General features: G+C 42.8%; 3 protein-coding genes across 3 annotated transcripts; 2 read left to right on the forward strand and 1 right to left on the reverse strand.

Moving 5' to 3' along the window:
* Positions 1-682: 682 nt before the first annotated feature.
* On the forward strand, positions 683-1,615 carry LOC102963713 (olfactory receptor 7A17-like). Its single transcript, XM_007094194.1, has one exon. It carries the CDS (start codon positions 683-685, stop codon positions 1,613-1,615), a length of 933 nt encoding a protein of 310 aa, XP_007094256.1.
* A 7,513-nt stretch (positions 1,616-9,128) lies between these two features.
* Positions 9,129-10,079, forward strand: LOC102962078 (olfactory receptor 7A5-like). Its single transcript, XM_007088983.2, has one exon. It carries the CDS (start codon positions 9,147-9,149, stop codon positions 10,077-10,079), a length of 933 nt encoding a protein of 310 aa, XP_007089045.2. The 5' UTR covers positions 9,129-9,146.
* Positions 10,080-18,688: 8,609 nt separating this feature from the next.
* Positions 18,689-19,678, reverse strand: LOC122236005 (olfactory receptor-like protein OLF4). The gene has a single exon (XM_042976863.1). It carries the CDS (start codon positions 19,676-19,678, stop codon positions 18,689-18,691), a length of 990 nt encoding a protein of 329 aa, XP_042832797.1.
* Positions 19,679-24,638: the final 4,960 nt, after the last annotated feature.

The following is a 24,638-nucleotide window of genomic DNA, read 5'->3' on the forward strand; positions in this document are numbered from 1 at the left end:
GTGTGGTGTGATGTGTAAAACTGTTGGATTGTACACCCCAAACTGCTGTAACATGGTGCATCAACCACCCTCAGGTTTTAAAAATTGATTTAAAAAAAATGACTTTTCTCAGAGCCTCTGCACTGGTCGTTCCCTCTGATTGGTGTCCTTTTCCCCAGAGGACTTTGTGTCTCCCTCTGTCTCCTTGAGGCCTCTGTTTAGATGTGTTTTGGTATGCCCGAATAACCAGTAAAAAGTAACGTCTCCACCCACTCTTTCCTTTACACAGGCTTTGTTTTTCTTCATAGCACCTGTCACCTTCTCATATTTTATCCACTCTTTCATTTGCTTATCCTCTGTCTCCATCACTGAACCTTATAGACTTTTATTTTTTTGACCCCTGTACTCTTTGCCTGGAGATTAGTCAGTGCTCAAGGTTATTCCTCAAACGGGTGACAGAATTTCTCATTAAAACTATAGAATCCATGAGCATTAGGGGAAAAAGCTAAGTGTGGGATGTGAATTCCTATTCAGAGCTGGCATGAGGGAGTCCCCAGAGGGGGCAAGTTCTATCCAAAAAACTATGGGTACTGAATTTTTGAAAGAAAAATAAAAATTATAGAATTTCAATGATATTTGCAATGTTCATTGTTGAGAAACTCGGTCATGCTATTTCTTGTTCCCTGATAGTCCCCTCTAGCCCATGGAACCAGGAAATGATTCACAAATTTCAGAATTTTTTCTTCTGGGACTATCAAAGGAACCAGAGCTGCAGCTCCTGATTTTTGGGCTTTTCCTCTCCATGTACCTGATCACTGTGTTTGGGAACCTGCTCATCCTCCTGGCCGTCAGCTCTGACTCCCACCTCCACACGCCCATGTACTTCTTCCTGGCCAACCTGTCCTTTGTAGACATCTGCTTCACCTCCACCACCGTCCCGAAGATGCTCTGGAACATCCAGACCCAGAGCAAAGTCATAACTTATGCAGGCTGCATCACACAGATGTATTTTTTCCTACTCTTTGCTGGATTGGACAATTTTCTACTGTCTGTGATGGCCTATGACCGGTTCGTGGCCATCTGTCAACCCTTGCACTACATGCTGATCATGAAACCCACCTACTGTGGGCTGCTTGTTCTGGTGTCCTGGATGATGAGCACCCTGAACTCCTTATTACAAACCTTAATGATGTTGTGGCTGTCCTTCTGTACAGAGGTGGAAATCTCCCACTTTTTTTGTGAAATCAATCAAGTGGTCCAACTTGCCTGTTCTGATACCTTTCTTAATGACATGCTGATGTATTTTGCAGCTGGATTGTTGGGTGGTGCTCCCCTGGCTGGGATCCTTTACTCTTATTCTAAGATAGTTTCTTTTGTATGTGGAATCTCATCAGCTCAGGGCAAGTATAAGGCATTTTCCACCTGTCCGTCTCACCTCTCGGTTGTCTCCCTATTTTATTGTACTTGTCTGGGGGTGTACCTTAGCTCTGCTGCTACCCAGAGCTCCCACTCGAGTGCCACAGCCTCGGTGATGTACACGGTGGTCACACCCATGCTGAACCCCTTCATCTACAGCCTGAGGAACAGAGACATAAAGAGGGCTCTGAAAAGAATCGTTGGCGTTCCAGTGATGTAAAGGCCAATTGTCCTGGGGCTGCAGACATGCCATGATTGCAGGGCTCAAAGCATCAGAGCCAGGAACTGCTATTCTTTGATCAGACTGTGGGAGTAGAATCTGCCCCTTCTATTTATTTCTTGGAATTCCCATTTGTTTGATTTCAACTTCTCCATACATTTCAATAACTCACTTTATTAAGCTTCTGATCTGTCTGATATACGGTTTCTCCTTTGCCCACTCTCATACGTTCCCAATGTTTTCCCAAATGTTGGATCACAAATGCCTGTAAATTTCTGTACCTTACAATGGGCAAGTTGGATTTTATTTTATTTCTTTCCAAGATTTTATTTAAATTTACATAGTTAGCATATAGTGTAGAATTGGTTTCAGTAGTATAGTTTAGCGATTCTTCACTTACCCAGTCCCCATCACAAGCACCCTTCTTAATGCCTCTCACCCATTTAGTCCATCCCCTCACCCACCTCCCTTCCAGCAACCCTCAGTTTGTTCTCTATTGTTAAGAGTCTCTTTATGATAAAAACACTCAAGGATGTAGGGATAGAAGGAACATGCCTTAACATCATAAAAGCCATATATGAAAGTCCCAGAGATAATATCATCCTCAATGAGGAAAAATGGAGTGCTCTCCTAAGATCATGAACATGACAGGCATGCCACTCTCACCACTATAGTTCAATAGTACTTGAAGTCCTAGCCTCAGGATTCAGACAACAAAAAGAAATAAAAGGCATCCAATTTCGCAAGGAAGAAGTCAAACTTTCACTCTTTGCAGATCACATGATACTCTACATGGAAAACGTGACTCCACCAAAAAAATGGCTAGAGCTGATACATGAATTCGATCAAGTCACAGGTTATAAAATCCATGTACAGAAATAGGTTGCATTTCTATACACCAATAATGAAGCAGCATAAAGAGATATCAAAGAATTCATCCCATTTACAGTTGCACCAAAACACCCCAAGATACCTAGGATAAACCTAACCAAAGAGGTAAAAAATTTATACACTGAAAACTATGGAAAGCTTATGAAAGAAATTGAAGAAGAACAAAAGAAATGGAAAAACATTCCACGTTCATGGATTGGAAGAGCAAATATTGTTAAAATATTGATCCTACCCAAAGCAATCTACATATTTAATGCAATCTCCATCAAAATACCCCAGGATTCTTCACAGATCTAGAACAGACAATCCTAAAATCTGTATGGACCCAGAAAAGCCAAAACAATTCTGAAAAGAAAACCAAAGCTGGATGCATCACAATTCTGGACTTCAAGATGTATTTCAAAGCTGTAATCATCAAGACGGTATGGTATTGGCACAAGAACAGACAAATCGACCAATGGAACAGAATAAAATACACGAAATGGACCCACAAACGTATGGCCAACTAATCTTTGACAAAACAAGAAATAATACCCAATGGAAAAAAGACAGTCTCTTCAGCAAATGGTGTTGGGAAAACTGGACCTCAACATACAGAAGAATGAACCTGGACCACTTTCTTACACAAGAATACACAAGAATAAACTCATGAATAAACTTATTCATACACAAGAATAAACTCAAATGGATGAAAGACCTAAACTCCATCTAAATCCTGGAGGAGAAAACAAGCAACAACTTCTTTGACCTCAGCCACAGCAACTTCTTACTTGACATGTCTCCAGAGGCAAGGGAAATAAAAGCGAAAATGAACTTTTGGGATCTCATCAAGATAAAAAGCTTCTGCACGGTGAAGGAAATAATCAGTAAAACTACAAGGCAACTGAAGGAATGGGAGAAGATATTTGTAAATAACATATCAGATAAAAGGTTAATATCAAAAATCTACAAATAACTTATCAAATTCAACACTCAAAAAAAGCCAAACAATCCAGCGAAGCATTGGCAAAAGAAATGAGTAGACATTTTTCCAAGAAAAACATTCAGATGGCTAATAGACACATGAAAAGATGCTCTACATCTCTCATAAGGAAAATATAAATGAAAACCACAATGAGTTACCACCTCACACCTGTCAGAAGGGCTAAAATTTAACAACTCAGGAAACAACAGATGTTGGCAAGGATGCAGAAAAGTGGAATCCTTTTGCACCCCATTCGGGAATGCAAACCGGTGTAGCCACTCTGAAAACAGTATGGAGGTTCCACCAAAAAATAAAAATGGAGCTACCCTACGGGGCAGCAATTGCACTACTAGCTATTTATCCAAGGGACACAGGAGTGGTGATCGAAGGGTCACGTGTACTCCAATATTTATAGCAGCACTATCATCAATCCACAAAGAATGGAAAGAGCCCAAATGTCCATTGACTAATGAACTGATAAGGAAGAAGTGGTATATATATATATATATATATACATATATATGTAAATATATATATGTAAATATATACATATACATGTAAATATATATATATATATATATATATATATATATATATATATATACACACACTGGAATATTACTCAGTGATCCCTAAGAATCAAATCTTGCCATTTGCAACATGGATGGAACTAGAGTGTATTATGCTAAGCAAATCTGGTCAGTCAGAAAAAGGCAAATATCATATAATTTCACTCCTACGTGGAATTTAAGAAACAAAACAGATGATCATAGGAGAATGTAAGCAAATTAAGATACAGAGATGGAGACAAACCATAGAAGACTCTTAAAGACAGAAAACAACTGATGGTTACTGGAGGGGAGGTGGATGCAGGAATGGGCTAGATGGGTGATGGGTATTAAGGAGGCGACTGGTGATAGGCACTGGGTGTTATATGTAAGTGATGAATCATTAAATTCTATTCCTGAAATCATTATCACCCTATATGTTAACTAACTTGGTTGAATAAAAAAATAAATAAATAAAAGTTAAAAAAATATGTAAATAACTCATACAACTAAACAGCCACAAAAAACAATGGGCAGAGAATCTGAATAGACATTTCTCTAAAGGAGACATCCAGATGGCCAACAGACAAATGAAAATATGCTCAGCACTTCTCATCATCAAGGAAATGTAAATCAAAACCACAATTGAGATACCAACTCACACATGTCGGAAAGGCTAAAATCAAAAACACAACAAACAACAAATGCCGGCGACAATGTGGCGAAAAAGGTACCTTGCACACTTTGGGTCGGAATGCAAACTGGTGCAGCCGCTGTGGAAAACGGTGTGGAGGGGCCTCAAAATTTAAAAATAGGACTATCTTACGATCCAAGAATTCCACTACTGTTTCCAAAGAAAACAAAAATGCTAAATTGAAAAGATATACGCACCCCTATGTTTATTGCAGCATTCTTTACAATAGACAGGATATAGAAGCGACCTAAGTGTCTATCAATAAATGAACGGATAAGGAAAATGTGGCACACAAACACACACACACACGCACGCACACGAATAATTATCTGATGTGTCATTCACAAACATCTTCTCCCATTCTTTGGGCAGCCTTTTAATTCTCTTGCTTGTTTTCTTCACTGTGCAGAAGCTTTTTACTTTGGTGAAGGTCCAATAGTTCATGTTTGCTTTTGCTTCCCTTGCCTCCTGCAACACGTCTAATAAGAAGTTGCTAAATCCGAGGCCAAAGAAATGGCTACCTGTGTTCTCCTCCGGGATTTTGATGGTTTCCTGCCTCACGTTTAGGTCCTTTGTCCATTTTGAATTCATCTTTGTCTATGGTGCAAGCAAGTGATCCAGTAGACTTTGCATGTTGCTACCCAATTTTCCAGCATCATTTTTGAAGAGACCGCCTTTTTTCCATTGGCTATTCTTTCCTGCTTTGGTGAAGATTGCCCGTATCATTGTGGGTCCATTTCTGGGTTCTCTATTGTGTTTCATTGATCTGTGTGTCTGTTTTTGTGCCAGTACCATACTGTCTTGATGACTACAGCCTTGTAACACACCTAGAATTACCAAATGTTTTATAAAGGTCAACTTTTAACCTGTATTAAAAATACAAAACTCCTAGTTGATTTGTCAAAAGAATTATGAATCCAAGGATTATTGTACCCATGGTTTTACAGCAAATGAACACATCTTTGCTTGGTGGAGAGGGAATAGGTATTTTCTAGACTATCAGGAGTTGTGTTCCCACCACAACCCATGTTTTAAAGAACCAAGGGTCATAGTCAACACAGGTTCCTGAGCCATAGATTTGGAAAAAAACTTTCACTCAGGTCTGTGAAAAGTTTCAATGTTAGAGCTCTGGAAGCCAGGAAAGTTTGAGGAGGAGTAATAAAAATCGGGTATGCCTGAATTCTAACCTGTATCTTGGGAACAGAGAATCTACAGGAAAAAATTCCATGCTGCCCAGATATGTTCCCATGGGGAGACGGGCTCAGGGGTTGGAGTAATAATGGGAAACGTGTCTAAGGAGTTGGTGCAGAGAACAGATACAGCAAACATAAGGAGCCATAAATATTTCCTCTGCTGCAGATCCAGACATGTTTAACCCGAAGCTGGAGGAGACGTGGTTTTTGCATTTGGATTCTTAAGCCTGGCTTGAATGCTTCACTCCTTCCTGTTCTGGGAATACAGCTTCACTCTCCATCATCAACCAACAGGAAGGAATTCCGACTTCCACCTGGAGACGTTCCTCTCACAGACCCCATCCAGGTGAGGCTCAGAGCTCAGCAGGTATTTCAGGAAAGGTTCAGAGAGATTGGTAGCTGAAAGCTATTTAATAGACTATTTAATAGACTATTTAATAGCCTGTGAGAATATTAAAAGGAACTAGACCCACGAAGACTCATGAGGGAGAGGACTCCTTGCTTCAGAAAGAGGAGATGGGATTTTCAGGATAGAGAAGAGGTGAAAAACTCCAAACGGACCAGGGGGTGACTCCAAGCAGAGGGAAGCAGGGGTCTAGAGGCTCTGAGACCTGAGCCGGGCCTTCCGGGGAAGCTACAACTCAGGCTCGGTGTGTGTGAGATCTAAGGGGTGAGGCGGTGTGAGTGTAAAGCAGGTGGGTCGGTCAGGGGAGGCAAGCCAAGTGTTGGAAGGTATGGAATTGGGGGTTCATTCTCCAGGGGGGAGTCACTGGGAAGGGGTCAAGGTGGACAGTCGTGTAATTGCAATATTAGAAAGACCTCTTGGGTAATTGTGACTATCGGCTAGAGAGGCGCCAGCCCATGATAGGTGGAGACAGGACAAGGAACTGAAATAAGCCGGTGGATTTGGGACCCCAGAGGTGGGGAAGCGATGGGGACTTTGAGAGAAGAAAAAAAATCAGCCAAATCTCCTCGCCAGTGAGAAGCACTCATTGTCAACATAGGGAGCCGTGCTAAGCTCTGTATGACGTATTCACTAAATCTGCCAACCACCTGAGCAGGATAGATACCTCTAGCCCTACCATTTGGGGAAGGATATTAGCATTGACAATAGTTTGGTTGGGTGGTGGGGGAAAAGAAGGGAGGGAAACAAACCAGAAGAGACTCATGACGATAGAGAACAAATTGAGGGTTGATGGAGGCAGGTGGGTGGGGATGGGCTAGATGGGTGGTGGGATTAAGGAGGGCAATTGCCGCCATGAGCACTGGGTGTGGTAAGTGATGAATCACTGAATTCTGCTCCTGAGACCAATATTACGCTGTATGTTACCTGACTCGAATTTACAGGGGGGAGAAGAAGAATAGTTTGGTTGGTTCTCCAAGTCCAAATAGCAAACGTGTGGAGATCCCCAATTCAAAACCGGTTTCTGATTGTAAAAGTTTAGCATTTTATATCATTTAGAAAAGTTGTTCTTTAGCAAATAATTTTCTAAAACCCCCCACTTTTCTTGTACCCTGTGTATTTCCTTTTGTGAATTGTGGGTGTCTTCCCTTGTTATTCTGGTGGGATGTCTTGCTAACATGAAGACATTCCTACTTTTTCTTTTGGAAAGATTGCTTTTTGCCGCTTTATTATTCTGGGCATCAAGGAGATGTGCCTGGGGTTGGGGTGTCACCAGAACCAGGGACACTTTCTCGTCATCATCACCAGAGGCCACCTGAGCTCATTAGATCCTTCTCCCCACTTTTCTTGCTCTCAGTTTTTGAATTTGATTTTTGTTTCTATAAATACTGGACACAAAATGATCACCTTAAAATCGAGACCCATATCTACATGCTCACTGGAGACTTATCTACTAGAATTTGGATGTTTTTGCAACTTATACGAAAGACAGTCTGATATTGCACAGCTTGCCTTGTATCATTGTTTGCCTAATTATTGCGACTGGAGGTGAGAATAGTCTGGTTGTGACATGGTCCAAGGAGGCTATAGAGCATGCGTGTGTGTGTGTGTGTGTGTGTGTGTGTGTGTGTGTGTGTGTGTGTGTGATGAGCAGTTCTCAAGACAGAGGTCCTGGAACCCATACCTCCAATACGTGACCCTTAAAATACAGGTGCCAGATTACTACTGACAACGAATATAAGAAGGGGACCTATTTCTATTCAAAGATTCCTTGGAAACGAAATTAATAAAGTGCAAGGAACACCATGTGAAGGAGGTGTTCCTTGTGCCGGGAAGTTTCATCAGTGTCAGGGAGGCCACCTCATTCCTCCACATTCCCTGCCACCACCTCTCATCAGTCTTCCTCTCGCTCCTTCCCCTGGACACACTGGCTTTCTTTTGAGCCTGGGTCTTTAACACAATACGCAAACAACAAAAGGCAGGATGGTGAAGGGGAGTGGGAGACACTGGCTTCCGGTTGAGGAATTCCTTCCATGTTCAGGAAGGGGAGACTCACAGGAGTGAAAGGCCCAGCGGAGGGAATACTGTCAGTGATGCTGCACAGGCTGTGTGGTGACAGATGGCAGCTCCAAGCCTGGTGAGCAGGGCGTGATGTTGACACTTGTCGAATCACTGTGTGGCACCCCCCAAACTAACGTGACCTGGTGTGTCGAGCACCCTCATGCTTTAAAAAATTAAGTTAAAAAACCCACGTCTTTCCTCAGAGCCGTCGCACTCATGGTTCCCTCCGACGGGCACGCTCTTCCCCAGAGGACCTTGTGTCTCCTGTCTCCTCGAGGGCTCTGTTTACATGTGTGCCTGTGTGCCCAAACAACCACGAAGAGCCATCCCTCCATCCACGCTTCCCTTTACACAGGCTTTGTTTTTCTTCACAGCACCTGTCACCCCTGATATTTTATCTGGTCTCCTTTGCTTATCCCCTTTCTCCATCACTGAACCCTCCAGGCTTTTGTTTCTAGACACTTATACACTTTGCGTGAAGGTTAGTCAGTGCTCAAGGTTATTCCTCAAACGGGTGACAGAATTCCTCATTAAAAGTATAGAAAATATGAGCACTTGGGGAAAATGTTAAGTGTGGGAAGTGAATACCTATTCAGAGCTGGCATGGAGATGCTGAGCGGGGACAAGTTCCATACAAAAATGATGGATATTCACTTTTGAATGCAAAATAAGAATCGTAGAATTTCAATGATATTTGCAATGTTCATTATTGAGAAAATCAGTCATGTTATTTTTTTTTTTTTTTTTTTTTTGTTCCCTGGTAGTCACCTCCAGCACATGAATCCAGGAAATGATACACAAATTTCAGAATTTTTTCTTCTGGGATTTTCAGAGCGACCAGAACTGCAGCCCCTCATATTTGGGCTTTTCCTCTCCATGTACCTGATCACTGTGTTTGGGAACCTGCTCATCCTCTGGGCCGTCAGCTCTGACTCCCACCTCCACACGCCCATGTACTTCTTCCTGGCCAACCTGTCCTTTGGTGACATCTGTGTCACCTCCACCACCGTCCCAAAGATGCTCTGGAACATCCAGACCCAGAGCAAAGTCATAACCTATGAGAACTGCATCACACAGATGTATTTTTTCCTGCTCTTTGCAGGATTAGACATCTTTCTTCTGACAGTGATGGCCTATGACCGCTTTGTGGCCATCTGTCACCCCCTACACTACATGGTCATGATGAATCCCCGGCTCTGTGGACTGCTGGTTCTGGTGTCCTGGATCATGTGTGTCCTGAACTCCTTGTTACAAACCTTAATGGTGTTGGGGCTGTCCTTCTGTACAACCTTGGAAATCTCCCACTTTTTCTGTGAACTCAATCAGATGATCCAACTTGCCTGTTCTGACACTTCTATTAATAACTTGGTGATGTATCTTGCAGCTGTGCTGCTGGGTGGTGCTTCCCTGGCCGGGATCCTTTACTCTTACTCCAAGATACTTTCCTCCATACGTGGGATCTCATCTGCTCAGGGCAAGTATAAAGCATTTTCCACCTGTGCATCTCACCTGTCAGTTGTCTCCTTATTTTACTGTACAGTCCTAGGAGTGTACCTCAGCTCTGCTGCTACCCAGAGCTCCCACTCAAGTGCCACAGCCTCGGTGATGTACACGGTGGTCACGCCCATGCTGAACCCCTTCATCTACAGCCTGAGGAACAAAGGCATAAAGAGGGCTCTGAAAAGAATCGTTGGGGTTCCAGGGATGTAAGGGCCAATTGTCCTGGGGCTGAAGATGTGCCCATGATTGCAGGGCTCAGAGCCTCAGAGACAGGAGCTGCTATCCCTTTATCAGACTGTGGAAGTAGAATCTGATCTTTCTAATTCTTTCCTGGAATTTCCATTTGTTTGATTTCAACTTCTCTATACATTTAAGTAAATCATTTTATTAAGCTTCTGCTCTGCCTGATGTACAGTTTATCCTTTGTCCATTTTCATACGTTCCCAATGTTTTCCCCATCCTTGGGTCACAAAGGCCTAGAAATTTCTGTATCTTACAATGGGAAAGTTGGATTTCTTTTTCTTTTTCTTTTCAAGATTTTATTTAAATTCATGTTAGTTAACATATAGTGTAGTATTGGTTTCAGGAGTAGAACTTAGTGATTCATCATTTACATGCAACACCTACCACTCATTACAAGTGCCCTCATTCATGCCCATCACACATTTAACCCATCCCCCCACTCACCTCCCTCCAGCAACCTTCACTTTCTTCCCTATCATTAAGAGTCTCTTATGGTTTGCCTCCCTCTCGTTTCTATTTTATTTTTCAGAAGTTGGATTTCTTAAAAATATTTTCATTTCAAATGACTTCTATCATGCCAAGTAGATTTCCCCAAGATTTCCCTAAAGAATAATCATTCCTCATATGGGAGGAAACTACACTTGGCCACTAAGCTTTTTACATAATTCTGTTGTCCAGGAGAATATAAAACCACAGTGTTCACCTTGAGTCTGTCAATCTTTTTATATCATTACCTTAACTACTCTTCCTGAGAATGTGGACTCTAACAGTGTTCCTTAAAATGAACAGGCTAAATGTCAGCCTATTGACATCGATGTCTAAGGTAGGAAAGCCCAGGCACTCACCTATGCCCATGAACATTCCCACGGACATTTCCCTGACCAGAGCCTATGCTGTGACTGCACTGGCCCTTGCGGTACCTACTGTGATTGCAAGGCACACCTCCACAACACCCATCTGGGAACTCTAAAAACACAAGGATCATTACTCACAAACGCTGAGGGCACATGGGATTCCCAAAGGCCATTCAAGGAGGTCTCAGAGAGGGAGAGACTTTAACACAGAAGGAAAGAGAGCACTATGAAGGATCTGTCTCTTGGGGGGTCCATGGGGGGAGTGACTATATTTTTCTGGGCTCATTTTTTATGGATGAATTTAAAACATGAGTGGAGTTGGAGGATGGGCCGAATGGGCCAAGGAGAGGGGGAATGGAGGTATGGAATGATAAATAATGAGAATGGAAGACACAGTGTGTGGAATATAGTCATCGATGATGTACTAGGGGTATAATAGGACAGGTGTCAGTACACCTGTGTGAGCCCCGCATAAGTACAGAGAAGGTGAATCACTGTATTGCAGACCTGAAACTAAGGTAACATCGTGTGTCAACTACACTCATGTAAACAGTTAAAGAAAAGGAATAATAGAATATTATCCCCCAGTACTCAAAAATAGCAACAGCAAAGACCAGACAAAAAGCCCAGTAACGGAATGTGGGCACCGAACGGGAAAAGCGGGGTCACTCACAGTTGTTAGCTAGATTACCAGGGCTTTCTAATGGGGGGATTTGTGGGAGGGGGGGCCTGCATGATTGTATAGTAACTGAATCATACGCCTGCCAATGTGTTAATATGAATGGTGGTCTTTGAAATGGATGCCTCAGAAATCAAAAGCCTAATGTCAGGCAATTACTGTACAAACAGGCTTCTGTGTCTCATAACTGGACTCTGTTGTTGTTGTTGTTGTTGTTTTTCTGTTATTCAGCCCGGCGTCCAGGGGCCTATCATAGCCTCTGGCAAAAACTGATGAGCAAATATGTACCTCCCCGTGGAGTCAACATGGAAAGACAAATTGGAATAAACAGATTGATCTAATATGTTCTTGGTGTCAGAGGAGACCATAAACCTGAGGAGGCAAAGCACCCATTGTGTTCCTATGCAAAATATTTCTTTTTCATGTGCTGCCTCTATTTATTGAAGCATGGAGGCTTTTGTCCGCAGCTGAGGTGGTTTGTTCACTGCGGTACGGGGTTGCTTAGTGTCTTCTGTTTTATCTCCAAATTCGCTTCCCGTTTCTTCTGAAAGCTTTGCAATGCTACCTACTATATGAGTCTTCCTACCGTCGCATGAAATAGGTTCCTTTTCCCAGTATTTGTCACAAATGATGGCAAATGAACAGTATCAGCCCCACCCATTTCGTGCCTCCGTCCCTCTCTGAAATCTCTCTCACCTGCACAACCAGAGGATGCTTCCCACGAGAGCTGGGTGTCCTGCTGGCATGTGGCTCAGGGTCCCCAGTTCTTCTGCACAAACGTGCATGTCCTTGAAACTCTCCCAGTTACCCAGAAGGGAGCCCACTTGTCCGTAACGTCGTGGGAAATAAACTTGAATCACAGAACGATCATGAGTGCTCTCCTCAACGTCAGATCATTTGCCACAAATAAAAATCAGCACATCTTCTAAGTGTCTAAGGTCCGCTCGCTTGGGTTATTGTGTCAGTCAGCTACTGCTGTATAACAGGCGGTCCTTGTCAAATGAGGTATCATAATACCTTTACAATCAAATGGAATCATGTGCAGGGGAGCGTTTCTGATCTCTGCTGGGCTCCTTGTGGGTCTGGGGTCAGGTGTGAATCTCTACATTGTGTTTCTCAGGCTCATGCGTGGTGTTGGGCTTGACTGTAGTGCTCTTCTGTCTTCAACCAATTTATGGTCAGATACTGTTCCCGTATGGAGGTTAATCTTTTCTTTATGGAAACAAACTGCTTTATTATGTGAATTACTTAAATGTAATTCCATCGTTCATAAATCCATATTAACATTCGGCGTCCTTCCCCATTAGAAGTGCCATCTCCCAGCTCTCTTAAGTGAGAATCAGCTACCTGTTCTCTAGATCCTAACCTTAGCCATGCCCCATTCGATTTTTTTCCACTGAATTAAATCATCGGAGTGTAATTACACACTATAACCTGCATTATGTAAAGTGTGCGCTTTGGTGAATTAAAGGAGCCACACGCAAATGAACAGGAGATATTTCGAGTTTCTATTTGTGTATATTGTAATACTGTCACATAAGCTTTAACTGCTTTGCTGGAGAGTTTCTTTTCTAAGTTTATTTATTTTGAGAGAGAGAGAGAGAAGGAAAGAGAGAGAGAGAGATGGGGGAGGGGCAGAAATGGGGAGAATCCCAAGCAGGCTCCACAGTGTCAGCCCTGATGCAGGGCTCAGTGCCGTGATGTTAGGTAACTTCTAAACATTCAAGCATCCTGAGACTTTGCTGCGTTCATGTATCAGCTCTAGCAGTTTTTTGGTGGAGTCTTTCGAGTTTTCCACGTAGAGTATCATGTCATCTGCAAAATGTGAAAGTTTGACTTCTTAGCCAATTTGGATGCCTTTATTTCATTTTGTTGTCTGATTGCTGAGGCTAGGACTCCCAACACTATGTTACACAGCAGCGGTGAGAGTGGACATCCCCGTCATGCTGCTGATCTTCGGGGAAAGCTCTCAGTCTTTTCCCATGGAGGGTGATAGTAGCTGTGGGCCTTTTTTTGTACGGCTTTTATGGTGTTAAGGTATGTTCCTTCTATCCCGACTTTCTTGAGGATTTTTATCAAGAAAGATTCTGTATTCTGGTGAATGCTTTTTCTGCATCCACTGACAGGATCATATGGTTCTTGTCCTTTCTTCTATTAATGTGATGTATCACATCGATTTGCAAACATTGAACCAGACTTGCAGCTCAGGAATGAATCCCATGTGATCATGGTGAATAATTCTTTGGATACACTGTTGAATTCAATTTGCTCGTATCTTGTTAAGAATTTTTGCAGGATAGAAAATCAATGTACAGAAATCGGTTGCATTTCTATACAGCAATAATGAAGCAACAGAAAGAGAAATCAAGGAATTGATCCCATATACATAGACCTGGAGGAAACTGTAACTCACAGTGGTGCTGTGAGTTGACTCATCAAGAAGGGGTCACATTCATGGAAAAGGAAGAACAAAAAACCTAACTGGAGTTACTACTTCCAAACTGGTCTCTTGGGATCAGAGAGTCATTAGAGAAATGTCCTTTGTGTGCCAAAGGGTTGTCCACTTGGGAGCCATGCTGGAGTAAGAAGAGAGACATGTACCTAACGAGCAGATACAGGGTGCGGAAAATACCTCCTAGTCTCCTGTCTGTCAGTGTGTGCAACCTTAGACAGGAGTGGGTGTGGTTTTCGTCTGTTTGTTCTGAGTACTAATAATGGCTGGGGGCTGATGCTTCTCTGACCTTCCTGCTTTCTCCATTGAGGAGAAAATGATCTATAATCTAGCATCCAGGGAGGAATTCAGCATCCAGAGAGGGATTCAGACTTCCACAAGGAGACCTTCCTGTCAGACAACTCAGCCTCGTAGTCCATGGATGAGAGGGTCAGAGAGAGTGGAAGTCGAGAACACTAAATGTCATCTCCTGAGGGCCAATCCAATTTAGCCCAGAGCATATCGCTGTGTCTGTGTGTTTGCTCGCTTAATTAAGTTATAATGTATTTATTCAGTGCTAATGTCAATTTCGCCAAATGACCTCCATTCACACTTTTGAAGATCTTTCTTATTCTATATCATTCAATTGCTATTATGGCCATGCTAGAAAAAATATGTTGAGATTGTTAAATTCACTGCGTGTTTCTTTTGGAGTATAATTTTGTCCCCCAGGGGACATTGATCAATGTCTGGAGACACTTTGTCTGTCACGCTGGAGAGGGGTGCACAGAGGTCAGGGATGCTGTGAACATCTTACAGGGCACAGGACACTCCCCACCACAGGGCAGGCTCTGGGCGGGATGGGTGCAGAGACTGGGAAACTCCTGGTGAAAGAATGTCAGTATCTGTAATACAGTCACTTTCAGGTTCTGCCTTCAACCTTGTAACACTTACTCTTATGCCAACAAATTCAGAATAACCCTTTGGCTCCTATTTGAAAGTTTCAAGCACAGTGTAACAGTCCTGTAAGTTTTTTTCCAGGCTGCTGGGTGAAAGAGACAGTTCTTGTTATTTTCCTAAACCATCCCTCAGTTTCAGCCAAGGTCATATGTTTGATGACCATTCTGATTGGTTTTATTATTGTTATATGCCCATAGGTTATTTTCTCTCTCTCTCTCTCTTTTATTTTTAAAACATTATCAACATTTCAAACAATTTCCTGAGATCATTGTTTCTCAATTGATTTTTGCAACATATTTTGATCATAAAAATTTTAAGTTTTATTTAAATGAATCTATCTTCTTACTTTTGAGATTATGGCTTTATTTAGTGGTTTTGCTCACCTGTGAATGTTGTATGTAGTTTCCTTGATGTTCTGCTATATTGTATGGTTACACTTACACTGAGGTCATAATCCCTCTGATGTTGGTAATGTGTCTGCGGGAGAGGACCAGTTTCAATTGACAATTGACATTGACAATTTAGTTATGAATCCATGTTGATATCGTTAACAATTTCGTTTTTAGAGCCAATTTCAGTTAGTTTTTAGTTTTCTCATAATTTTCTGTGGACAGTTGTTTGGAAACTAGTCATTTTAACCTGGTTTCATTATCCCTTATTTTTTAAATTCTATAATTTTTCATACCCTTGGGGTTTTCATACTAACCATATATTCACACACATTTGTGACAAAAACAAAAGTGAACAAAGAAGGTGAAATCCCTTCACCAGCGTATGTTTCTGTGTAGCACCAAGGACAGAGAACAAAAATATAAATATACGGATGGCATCATGCGGTCAAGCATAATCATATGAAGCAAGTTATTTGGTACAAATCTGGACTGTCCTGATGTCGGGAGCATTTACAGAGCATGGTCTGGGGAAGCCTCTGTCCACTGGCTGACATACAGAATGAGGATTCGAGGTGCCCCTTGGGTTTGTGAAAAAGAGACCAATACCCAGAGTCCAAGAGTATCAATGAGAGGACCTCACATAGGGAAGGGAGACGAGCGCCTGGGTGGCTCAGTGGGTTAAGAGACCTCTTCTTGCGTTCGGCTCAGCTCAGATCTCACCGTTCGTGAGATCCAGCCCCATGTTGGGCTCTGTGCCCACAGCATGGAGCCTGCTTGGGACTCTCTCTGTCCCTCCCCTGCTTTGTGCTCTCTCTCTCTCACCCTCCCTCCCCTGCTTGTGCTCCCTCTCTCTCAAAGAAATAAACCTTAAAAAGCGAAAGGGATAACAGGGCTGCCCTCACCTGCTGTCAGCCCCCATGAAGACGAATTGCCCAAGTAATGATGCGAGAGGCACGTGAAAGCGAAGTCTTCCGTGGTTGACCTTGTAACTGCGCACCTGGCAGCCAATCACGTGCGCTTCCTTTTGTGAAGTGTTGGCTTATCCCCTTGCTCATTTTTTCCCTTGGGCTCGCCATATGTAAGGTGTTTGACATTAGGAAGATATCGGCACTTTCGTCTTTGGGGGGAGGTAAGTGTGTTCTCACATGGTTTTTGCTGGGCATCAGGGGAGGTGGTCGGGTGCAAAGCTGCCAGAAGCGAGGAGGTTACTACTGTTTGTTACAGTCCCTCGGGGACCCTCTGAGCTTCTTGGATCCTTGAATTTCAATAAATAAAATTTAAAAAGTTGGGGTACTAACCTCTTTGGCTGTGTAATAGTTTAGCAGAAACAATTAGGAATTTCATTATTAGATCACAACTTAAGAGTCATCATTTACTCCCTCATGATGAAGTATTTATTTACTATAAGAGATACATTTCGATTTTCTGCAGCATAGACTAGCTTAGCACACTAAAGGGATTCTATGATTTAATTTTGACAAAAGTACAATCTATGATGTAGTACTTTCATGAGCTGTATTCGCTATTGTAGAAATGGGCTCAGAGGAATTCAATGTTCTGCTCAAAGGCCAAACCAATCAGCATGTAATCTTCATTGCAATGATGTCGGGATGTTTCTGGTTCTGAAACTCTGGGAAGTGGTTCCCAACCAGAGTTGCTCTTGGGATTTCTGTCCATGTCTGAAGAGGTGCTTCTGAATACCATCAGCCACAGGACAGCACTCGACAAAAATAGTTATGCAGCTCCAAGGGTCAATGGCGAGAAGGTGAGGAAACCTGTTCCACACTAAGGTTTCTCCACTGTGCACACAATTCACCAGGGACTGTAGTTGAAATGCAAATTCTGATTCCTCAGGTCTCCAGGGGCCCTGAGGACCCTGCTTCTCTAACAAGCTCCCTGGTGGTGTTGATGTCGCGGGTCCTGGATGTGGAGCCCAGGCTGAGAGCAAAGCTGTGGTCCTTCGTTAGGAGAAATTTAAGTTAGAATTAAAGTTGTTAAGATGGCAATACTACCCCAAAGATCTACAGATTCAATGATAATTTGAAAATAACAAAAATGGGGTATGCTTGGAAAACATTTTTAAAACCATCCTAAAATTAAATAAAAAATCCTCCAAGCATGAGCACAGGAGGCCAACCCATTTATTTATGTATTCTTTAATTTTAATAAAAACATTTTATTGTTTTTATTTATAAGTCTTTTGACGGCAATAAGTAACCAATCATTCACCACAGCGAATAAATCCCCTTAAACACTGCCACTGCTATTCCATACTTGATTGAGAGATGTACAGCTTGAGAAGAAATGTAGAGCATAGTAATAAAAAGGAGAATTTAAAATTTGCTTTATCATAGTCGAAGTCATCTTTGACTCCAAGGCCGTATTAAGTCATTCTACTTTTTTGAATTTCTGTTTCCGTGTAGACTCCACTGGTAGACAAGTTTTTGATAATCAGTTTTGCCAGTGACTAATGTAAGCACTGGGGACATAGAGCCTGAGAAGAGAACCGGATCCTAATTCGGAGAAAAAAGCTAATGGCCCATTATGAAACACACTGGTATGTTAATCAGGAAAAACAGTTAAGGCAGTGATAAAGGAATGACGGACTCAAAATGAAAAATTGTGGTCTCAGAGTTAGAATAAAATAGAATAGAAATGGCCTATTTGCCAAATTGAATTTATTCCAACAGAGAGGTAACAAATCACTATTCTTTTAGTAAAACTAAAAACATTATTATGTGGAGTGATTCTGTCATTGGTGAAGAAATTATTCTTTTTTCTTTAAAAATTTTTTAATATATTTCTTTTATTTTTTGAGGGAGAGAGACAGAGACGAAACATGAGTGGGGGGGGGGGAGACAAAGGGAGAGACACAAATTGAAACAGGCTCCAGGCTCTGAGCTATCAGCACAGAGGCCAATGTGGGGCTTGAACTCGGGCACCAGGAACCTGAGCCGAAGTGAGATGCTTAACCAACTGAGCCACCCAGGTGCCCCTGTGAAGAAATTATTCTTAAGAAATCCAGGCAGTTCCATGAGACAAATGAGAACTCCTAATTTTCTCATATCACAGCTTGTGAATCAATTTAGAAATAAAAGAAGAAGATGAAGGGAAAAAGGTTGGATCACAGAGAGGGAAAAACTTACTAAAATGAGGAACTAAATTGTACTGAGTGGTTGAAAAAATAAAAATTCCGGGAAATAAACGAGAGAAACAAACTCTATGTCTACAATCTACTTAAAAAAACACAATTTCTGATGCTAAGACTTTGAGGCTTGCAATCCTGGGAAATTCTTCAACCGCAGGACAATTGGACCTTTTCTAACTGCCATAGCAGATAATCTCCTCAGAGCCCTCTTTATGTCTTTGTTCCTCAGGCTGTAGATGAAGGGGTTCAGCATGGGCGTGACCACCGTGTACATCACCGAGGCTGTGGCACTTGAGTGGGAGCCCTGGGTAGCAGCAGAGCTGAGGTACACTCCGAGGCCCGTACAATAAAATAAGGAGACAACCGAGAGGTGAGATGCACAGGTGGAAAATGCTTTATACTTGCCCTGAGCTGAGGAGATCCCACGTATGGAGGAAAGTATCTTGGAGTAAGAGTAAAGGATCCCAATGAAAGGACCACCACCCACTAGGATAGCTGCAAAATACATTACCAAGTTGTTAAGAAAGGTGTCAGAACAGGCAAGTTGGATCATCTGATTGAGTTCACAGAAAAAGTGGGGGATTTCCAAGCCTGTCCAGAAGGACAGCCGCAACACCATTGAAGTTTGCAACAAGGAATGCAGGACACTCGTGATCCAGGACACCAGGACCAGCAGTGCACAGAGCCGGGGGCTCATGATGACCGTGTATTGCAGGGGGTGACAGATGGCCACACACCTGTCATAGGCCATAATGGCCAGGAGGCAGATGTCCAATCCTGAAAAGATTATGAAAAAGTTCACTTGTGTGATGCAGTCCTCATAGGTTATGACTTTGCTCTGGGTCTGGATGTTCCAGAGCATCTTCGGGACGGTGGTGGAGGTGAAGCAGATGTCTACAAAGGACAGGTTGGCCAGGAAGAAGTACATGGGCGTGTGGAGGCGGGAGTCAGAGCTGAAGGCCAGGAGGATGAGCAGGTTGCCAAACACAGTGATCAGGTACATGGAGAGGAAAAGCCCACTTACGAGGGGCTGCAGTTCTGGACCGTCTGAAAATCCCAGAAGCAGAAATTCTGATATCCGTGTATCATTTCCTGGTTCCATGAGGTTGCACTGACCACGAGGAAAGACGATGGGAGACATCATTAATTTTCACCTGAACAGCATCACTCACATTGTTGCAATGCTACGATTTATATTTTGCTGTCAAGAAGTTGTAGTGAGGGTCAAACATATTCCAGGCATTGTCTAGGCAATGAGTCCGGGAAATCAAAAGCCAGTATACTCCAGTGATGGAGAATGAACAGAAGGAAATAAAAATATCAATAGGACATCAGAGGGTGTCAAGTGCTGTGAATAGAACAAGAGGAGGTATAAAAGAGAGTGTGGATACAAGTGTTATTTTGTAATTGGTGTTCAGTCAAGAACAGTGAACAAGGCGACATCTGAACGGAGACCTCAGGGAAAGGAAGGCGGGAGCCACGAGCATGTCTGGGGAAGTGTGTGCTGGCTGAGGGAATGGCCTCTGCTAAGGCCCGAGGATGATCCTACTTTGAGCTATTTGGGTCCCAAACAGGAAGCATGTGTAGGAAGGGGAGTGAACAGGAGGGAAATCAGAGATGGTGTGAGGCAATTTCAAGGAAATGGGCGCTGCTGGTTAACCCGCAAGAAAACAGAGTCACTCACCCACACTATGTGCTGCTTGTATTTTAGACTCTACTTGCGAAGTCTCCTGTAAATTGACATCGAGCCCTCCTGAGTACTGTGTGTTGATTGAGTTCTGGCTTCTGTATTCACCTTAGAACATATTAGACCGTGTACCCCTGTTCTGAGGATGAATCCCACTCCAAGAAGCATGCACACACACACACACATACACACACCCCAAATCATTGTTTCTCTGGCTGTGTTCTTACCATGACTTCTCACCCCCAGCCCCCGTGTTTAAGTTTGGAGGGAGTATAACTCAAGCTGGCCAGATCCATAATCATTCCCCTAAACAATGTAAAATGTTACCTGAATTCCAATGAACAAGCATCCCGTGAATAACATTGACAAGTCAGACTGGCATGTTCATTTTCTTTCCTGTATTTGAAGTTTTTAATGTTTATTTATTATTGAGAGAGAGAGAGAGAGAGAGAGAGAGACAGAGCGTGAGTGTAGGAGGGGAGGAGAGAGAGGGAGACACAGAATCCGCAGCAGGCTCCAGGCTCCGAGATGTCAGCACAGAGCCCGACGCGGGGCTCGAACTCACAGACCGCGAGATCGTGACCTGAGCCGAAGTCAGACGCACACCCATCAGCCTTTGATAATACAGAAAATCCCATGCAGGCTCCACGCTCGGCATGGAGACTGATGCATGGTTTGATCTCACGAACCATGAGATCATGACCTGAGTCGAAAGCAAGAGTCAGATGCTCAACGGACTGAGCCACCCAGGCACCACTGTATTCCAATTTAGTTGGTGAAGGTTGTTTCCTATAGGCTGGCACAGGTGGCTATCCATCTGAAAGAAAATAAAGGTTCCCTAGTATGCACATCTTAATTCAGAGGGATTAGAGATCTTGAAGTAAATGGAAACAGTACATTTTCAGTGAACGTGCATAAAAACGCAGATACAAGCCACAGGTGAGCAAAATCATTGTAATTAAGACAGGAAAATCAGAAGTAAGAAGATAGATATATTTAGCTATATAAAATTTAAATCATTTTGTGGACATAATATCCAACCCAAGGCAATAAACGATAATCTGTGAACTTCATTTGAAATGCTGCTAGCTGCGGAATAGACATAGACTTTATGGACATATAATAACAATAGACATTTAACAATGAACCTGGTGATCAAATATGTACATATTGGCTCAAATTCAGTAACGGTTGAAGAAAACAAGATCTCTCGAGCTGACTGGGTTGAAATTTTTAAACAGGTAGAAACAAGAGATTCTCTAATTTTTCTGGGAGGAATGGGAACCACTGCGATGTTGAGAAAACGACCTGAAGACGCTACAAATGTGAAAACACAGATATTCTTTAACTCAGAGATTCTCAGTCTCGGCACCCTTGACCTTCTGATCCAGACTGGTCTCTGTGCTGTGTGTCCTGGGCTTTGAACATGTTTAGAGCATCCCTGGCCCTTCCTGAGCCTCCCCCCCCACCATGTGACATCCAAATAAGTCATGTCCCCCTGAGGGACAGTGTTTCCTCCAGTGGAGAACCAGATTTTTCACATAACAATCTCAAAATATTTTTGTAGAATTGTCATAATAGCAATGCATCGAGAAAAGCTAGGAAAAGCTTTTGAAGTGTGAGTAGCACAGCCGTATCATGAAACATTATGCAGACATTGAGATAAAGAATCAGCCTTTCCCTAGTCGGTTGGAGACAAGTCCATGAGGTAGTTTTGAGGAGAAGGAAGAGTGGACGCAGGTAGAAGAAAAGACTACCCTAAAACCTAAAGAGCGTTTATGTTGCCCACAGCCCGCCATTCATTCATCCGTCTGGTTTTGAATGTGTACGTGCGTCTAAGATAGGAAGAGAACTTTATGAGAACCTCACGAATAAAGACTTCCAGGAGGAGTGAAATTAGGGCAAGTTTCAAAACAACTGTGTGAAACGAAATTATGTGAGAATCTAAAAGCAACTCTCAAAAGGCATAAAATGATTTAGTGGTATCGAGGTGGGCCACTGATTTCAGATCACACTTCCAAACACGTGGAAAGAAAAGAATGCGATAGAATCACCTTTATCACCGGGGAAGGGGCCGTATCTAAATAATAAATATTTTCTTATAAGGATACATGGATTCAAATATCCTTATGGAGGGTAAAGGTGATCTTCAGTCAAATGTAAAGAAGCCGTGGTAGTCAGAGATAAAGCAACTTCCAGAAATAGACCTTTTCACAAAGGGCCAAAAGGAACTGCAGGGAATAACAGAGATGGGAAGGCACGTGGAAATGTGTATAGACAGTGATTTGTGCGCAATGTACAAAATGTCACGTATACTCCTTTTTGTTTATAGCAAGAGTTTGCAAGTGAAGAGTATTAGTGACAGCTCAGTATAGGATAATGAAGTCAGGCAAATAAATAAATAAATAAATAAATAACAAGAGAGACACAGTATAACCGAGTGACAGATTTGACCCTATATTACTAATGAACACAGTCCTATCTGTCTATGTCACAGTGCGTATATGTCTAGATGTACACAGTAGAACTCAATGGTAAACGGCAAAGTGGGGAAAATAACACCGAACACCCCATCCACTTCCTTTTTAGAAAGAATGTAATCAGAAATAGAAGTAGCACCTCCCCGACTCCACTGTACACATGCAAAGACCCGTTAGAGACAATGTGTAAATGAGGCAAGCAAGGAATAACTAACCCACAAACATAGTCAACTTCGTAGATAATGAAATCACTGCAAAGCAAAGCTAGGTAACCTTAGTTTTTACTTATCACATCATGGCGGTCATACGAATACCCAGAGCAAGAGCATACTGTGAAAATATATGTCTCATGAATTAATGTTGCAAGGTCGTATATGCAAGCAGTAATTGGTCTAGATATGTCTCATCAATATGGAAACGTAGCCCAGTATGCCCCATTTGTTTAATGTTTTGTTATTTATTTTGAGACGGGGTGTGTGAACGGGGGAGAGGCAGAGAGGGAGAGAGACACAGAATCCAAAGCAGGTTCCAGTCTCTGAGCTGTCAGCCAGAGCCCGATGCAGGGCTCCATCTCACAAACCATAAGATCATGACCTTACCCGAAATCAAGAGTTTGCAGCTTAACCCCCTGAGCCACCGAGGCACCCCCCAGGATGCCTCATTTACAGACAAAAAAGAAATGTCCTGACTTCACTGCGCATCCCTCCATCCCTAATTTTCCTACTCCCTTCAACTGCAAAACTCATTGGACGCGTTCTACTTTTACTGGAAGTATTTCCTGCCTCCCCTCCCATCACTTCACTGGCAACAATCACCCATGTGTGGCTGAGTTCAATGTGCAATCCTTTCTGTAACATCATCCACGAGGTCATTAAGTAATCAGGCAAGCAAATGACCATAGAGATCTCCAGGTTCTGGGCTAGGCTGGTGGCTGTGTGGTGACCTTAGGTAAATGCACCTGGCTTTGATTCTCCCTAATCTTTTCCTGAAGATCCTGCTGGGTCTCAGCCTCACCTGGATGGGAGCTCTGAGGGAGAGGTCTCCTTGTGGCTGTCTGAATTCCCTCCAGATGGTTATAGGTGGCAACTAAACTCTGTCCCCACACAAGACGACAGGACGGAGGCTAGCATGAGTCTCCCAGCCAAGCTTCAGACTCCAGAAGCAACAACCAGGTCCCATCAGCCCAAGGTTGCACAGGCAGAGGGACGGCACACAGGAGATATTTATAGTTTCCTCTGTGTGTTCATGAGGCACGTTCCCCTCCTGCCTCTCCAACCTACAGCACATGATTTCCCTGGAGGACACTGGTCTGGAGACAAAGGAAAGATGTTTGGAGATTCCATATTCCCAATAGACTGTGACCCCAGTGTTAATCACTCCTTCCTCTTGAACTCTGCTCCTCCCAGAGGGCAGACATCCCCACATCTCATCCCAACCCTGATTTCAGCTTTTCCCCCAAGTCTAGAACTGAACAATCTTTGTGGATTAGATGCCTTGGGTGTCCAGACACTTGGCTTGTGGTGGAGACACAGCTCCGCTATCTATGGAACATTCCTATTTCCTTTTCAACGAGTTCCTTTGATATGAACCCCAAGCACTACGTACCTCAGCTTCATGACACATTTTCCAAACATTTGGGAATTCCATAATATGTCACAAGTTAACAGCTGCCATGTAGCCCCTCTGTGTGAAGCATTTGTCAGTTATATAAAATATATAAAATATATTTAGATCATATTTTGCACTATGATATGAGCTTGGGATAGAAAAGTAAACAGATTCTTCCCTGTAGCTTCCAGAAGGAACCAAGCCTTGCAAACATCTTCCTTTCAGACCCATGAGAATGACTTCAGGCTTTTGAGCCCCAGAATTGTAAGAGCATACATGTGTTTTCA

Source organism: Panthera tigris, chromosome A2 (assembly GCF_018350195.1).
Source record: "Panthera tigris isolate Pti1 chromosome A2, P.tigris_Pti1_mat1.1, whole genome shotgun sequence".
NCBI lineage: Eukaryota > Metazoa > Chordata > Mammalia > Carnivora > Felidae > Panthera > Panthera tigris.

Coding starts and splice junctions, on each gene's coding strand:
- LOC102963713 (XM_007094194.1), top strand. CDS start 683: ATGGAACCAGGAAATGATTCACAAATTTCAGAATTTTTTCTTCTGGGA.
- LOC102962078 (XM_007088983.2), top strand. CDS start 9,147: ATGAATCCAGGAAATGATACACAAATTTCAGAATTTTTTCTTCTGGGA.
- LOC122236005 (XM_042976863.1), bottom strand. CDS start 19,678: ATGGAACCAGGAAATGATACACGGATATCAGAATTTCTGCTTCTGGGA.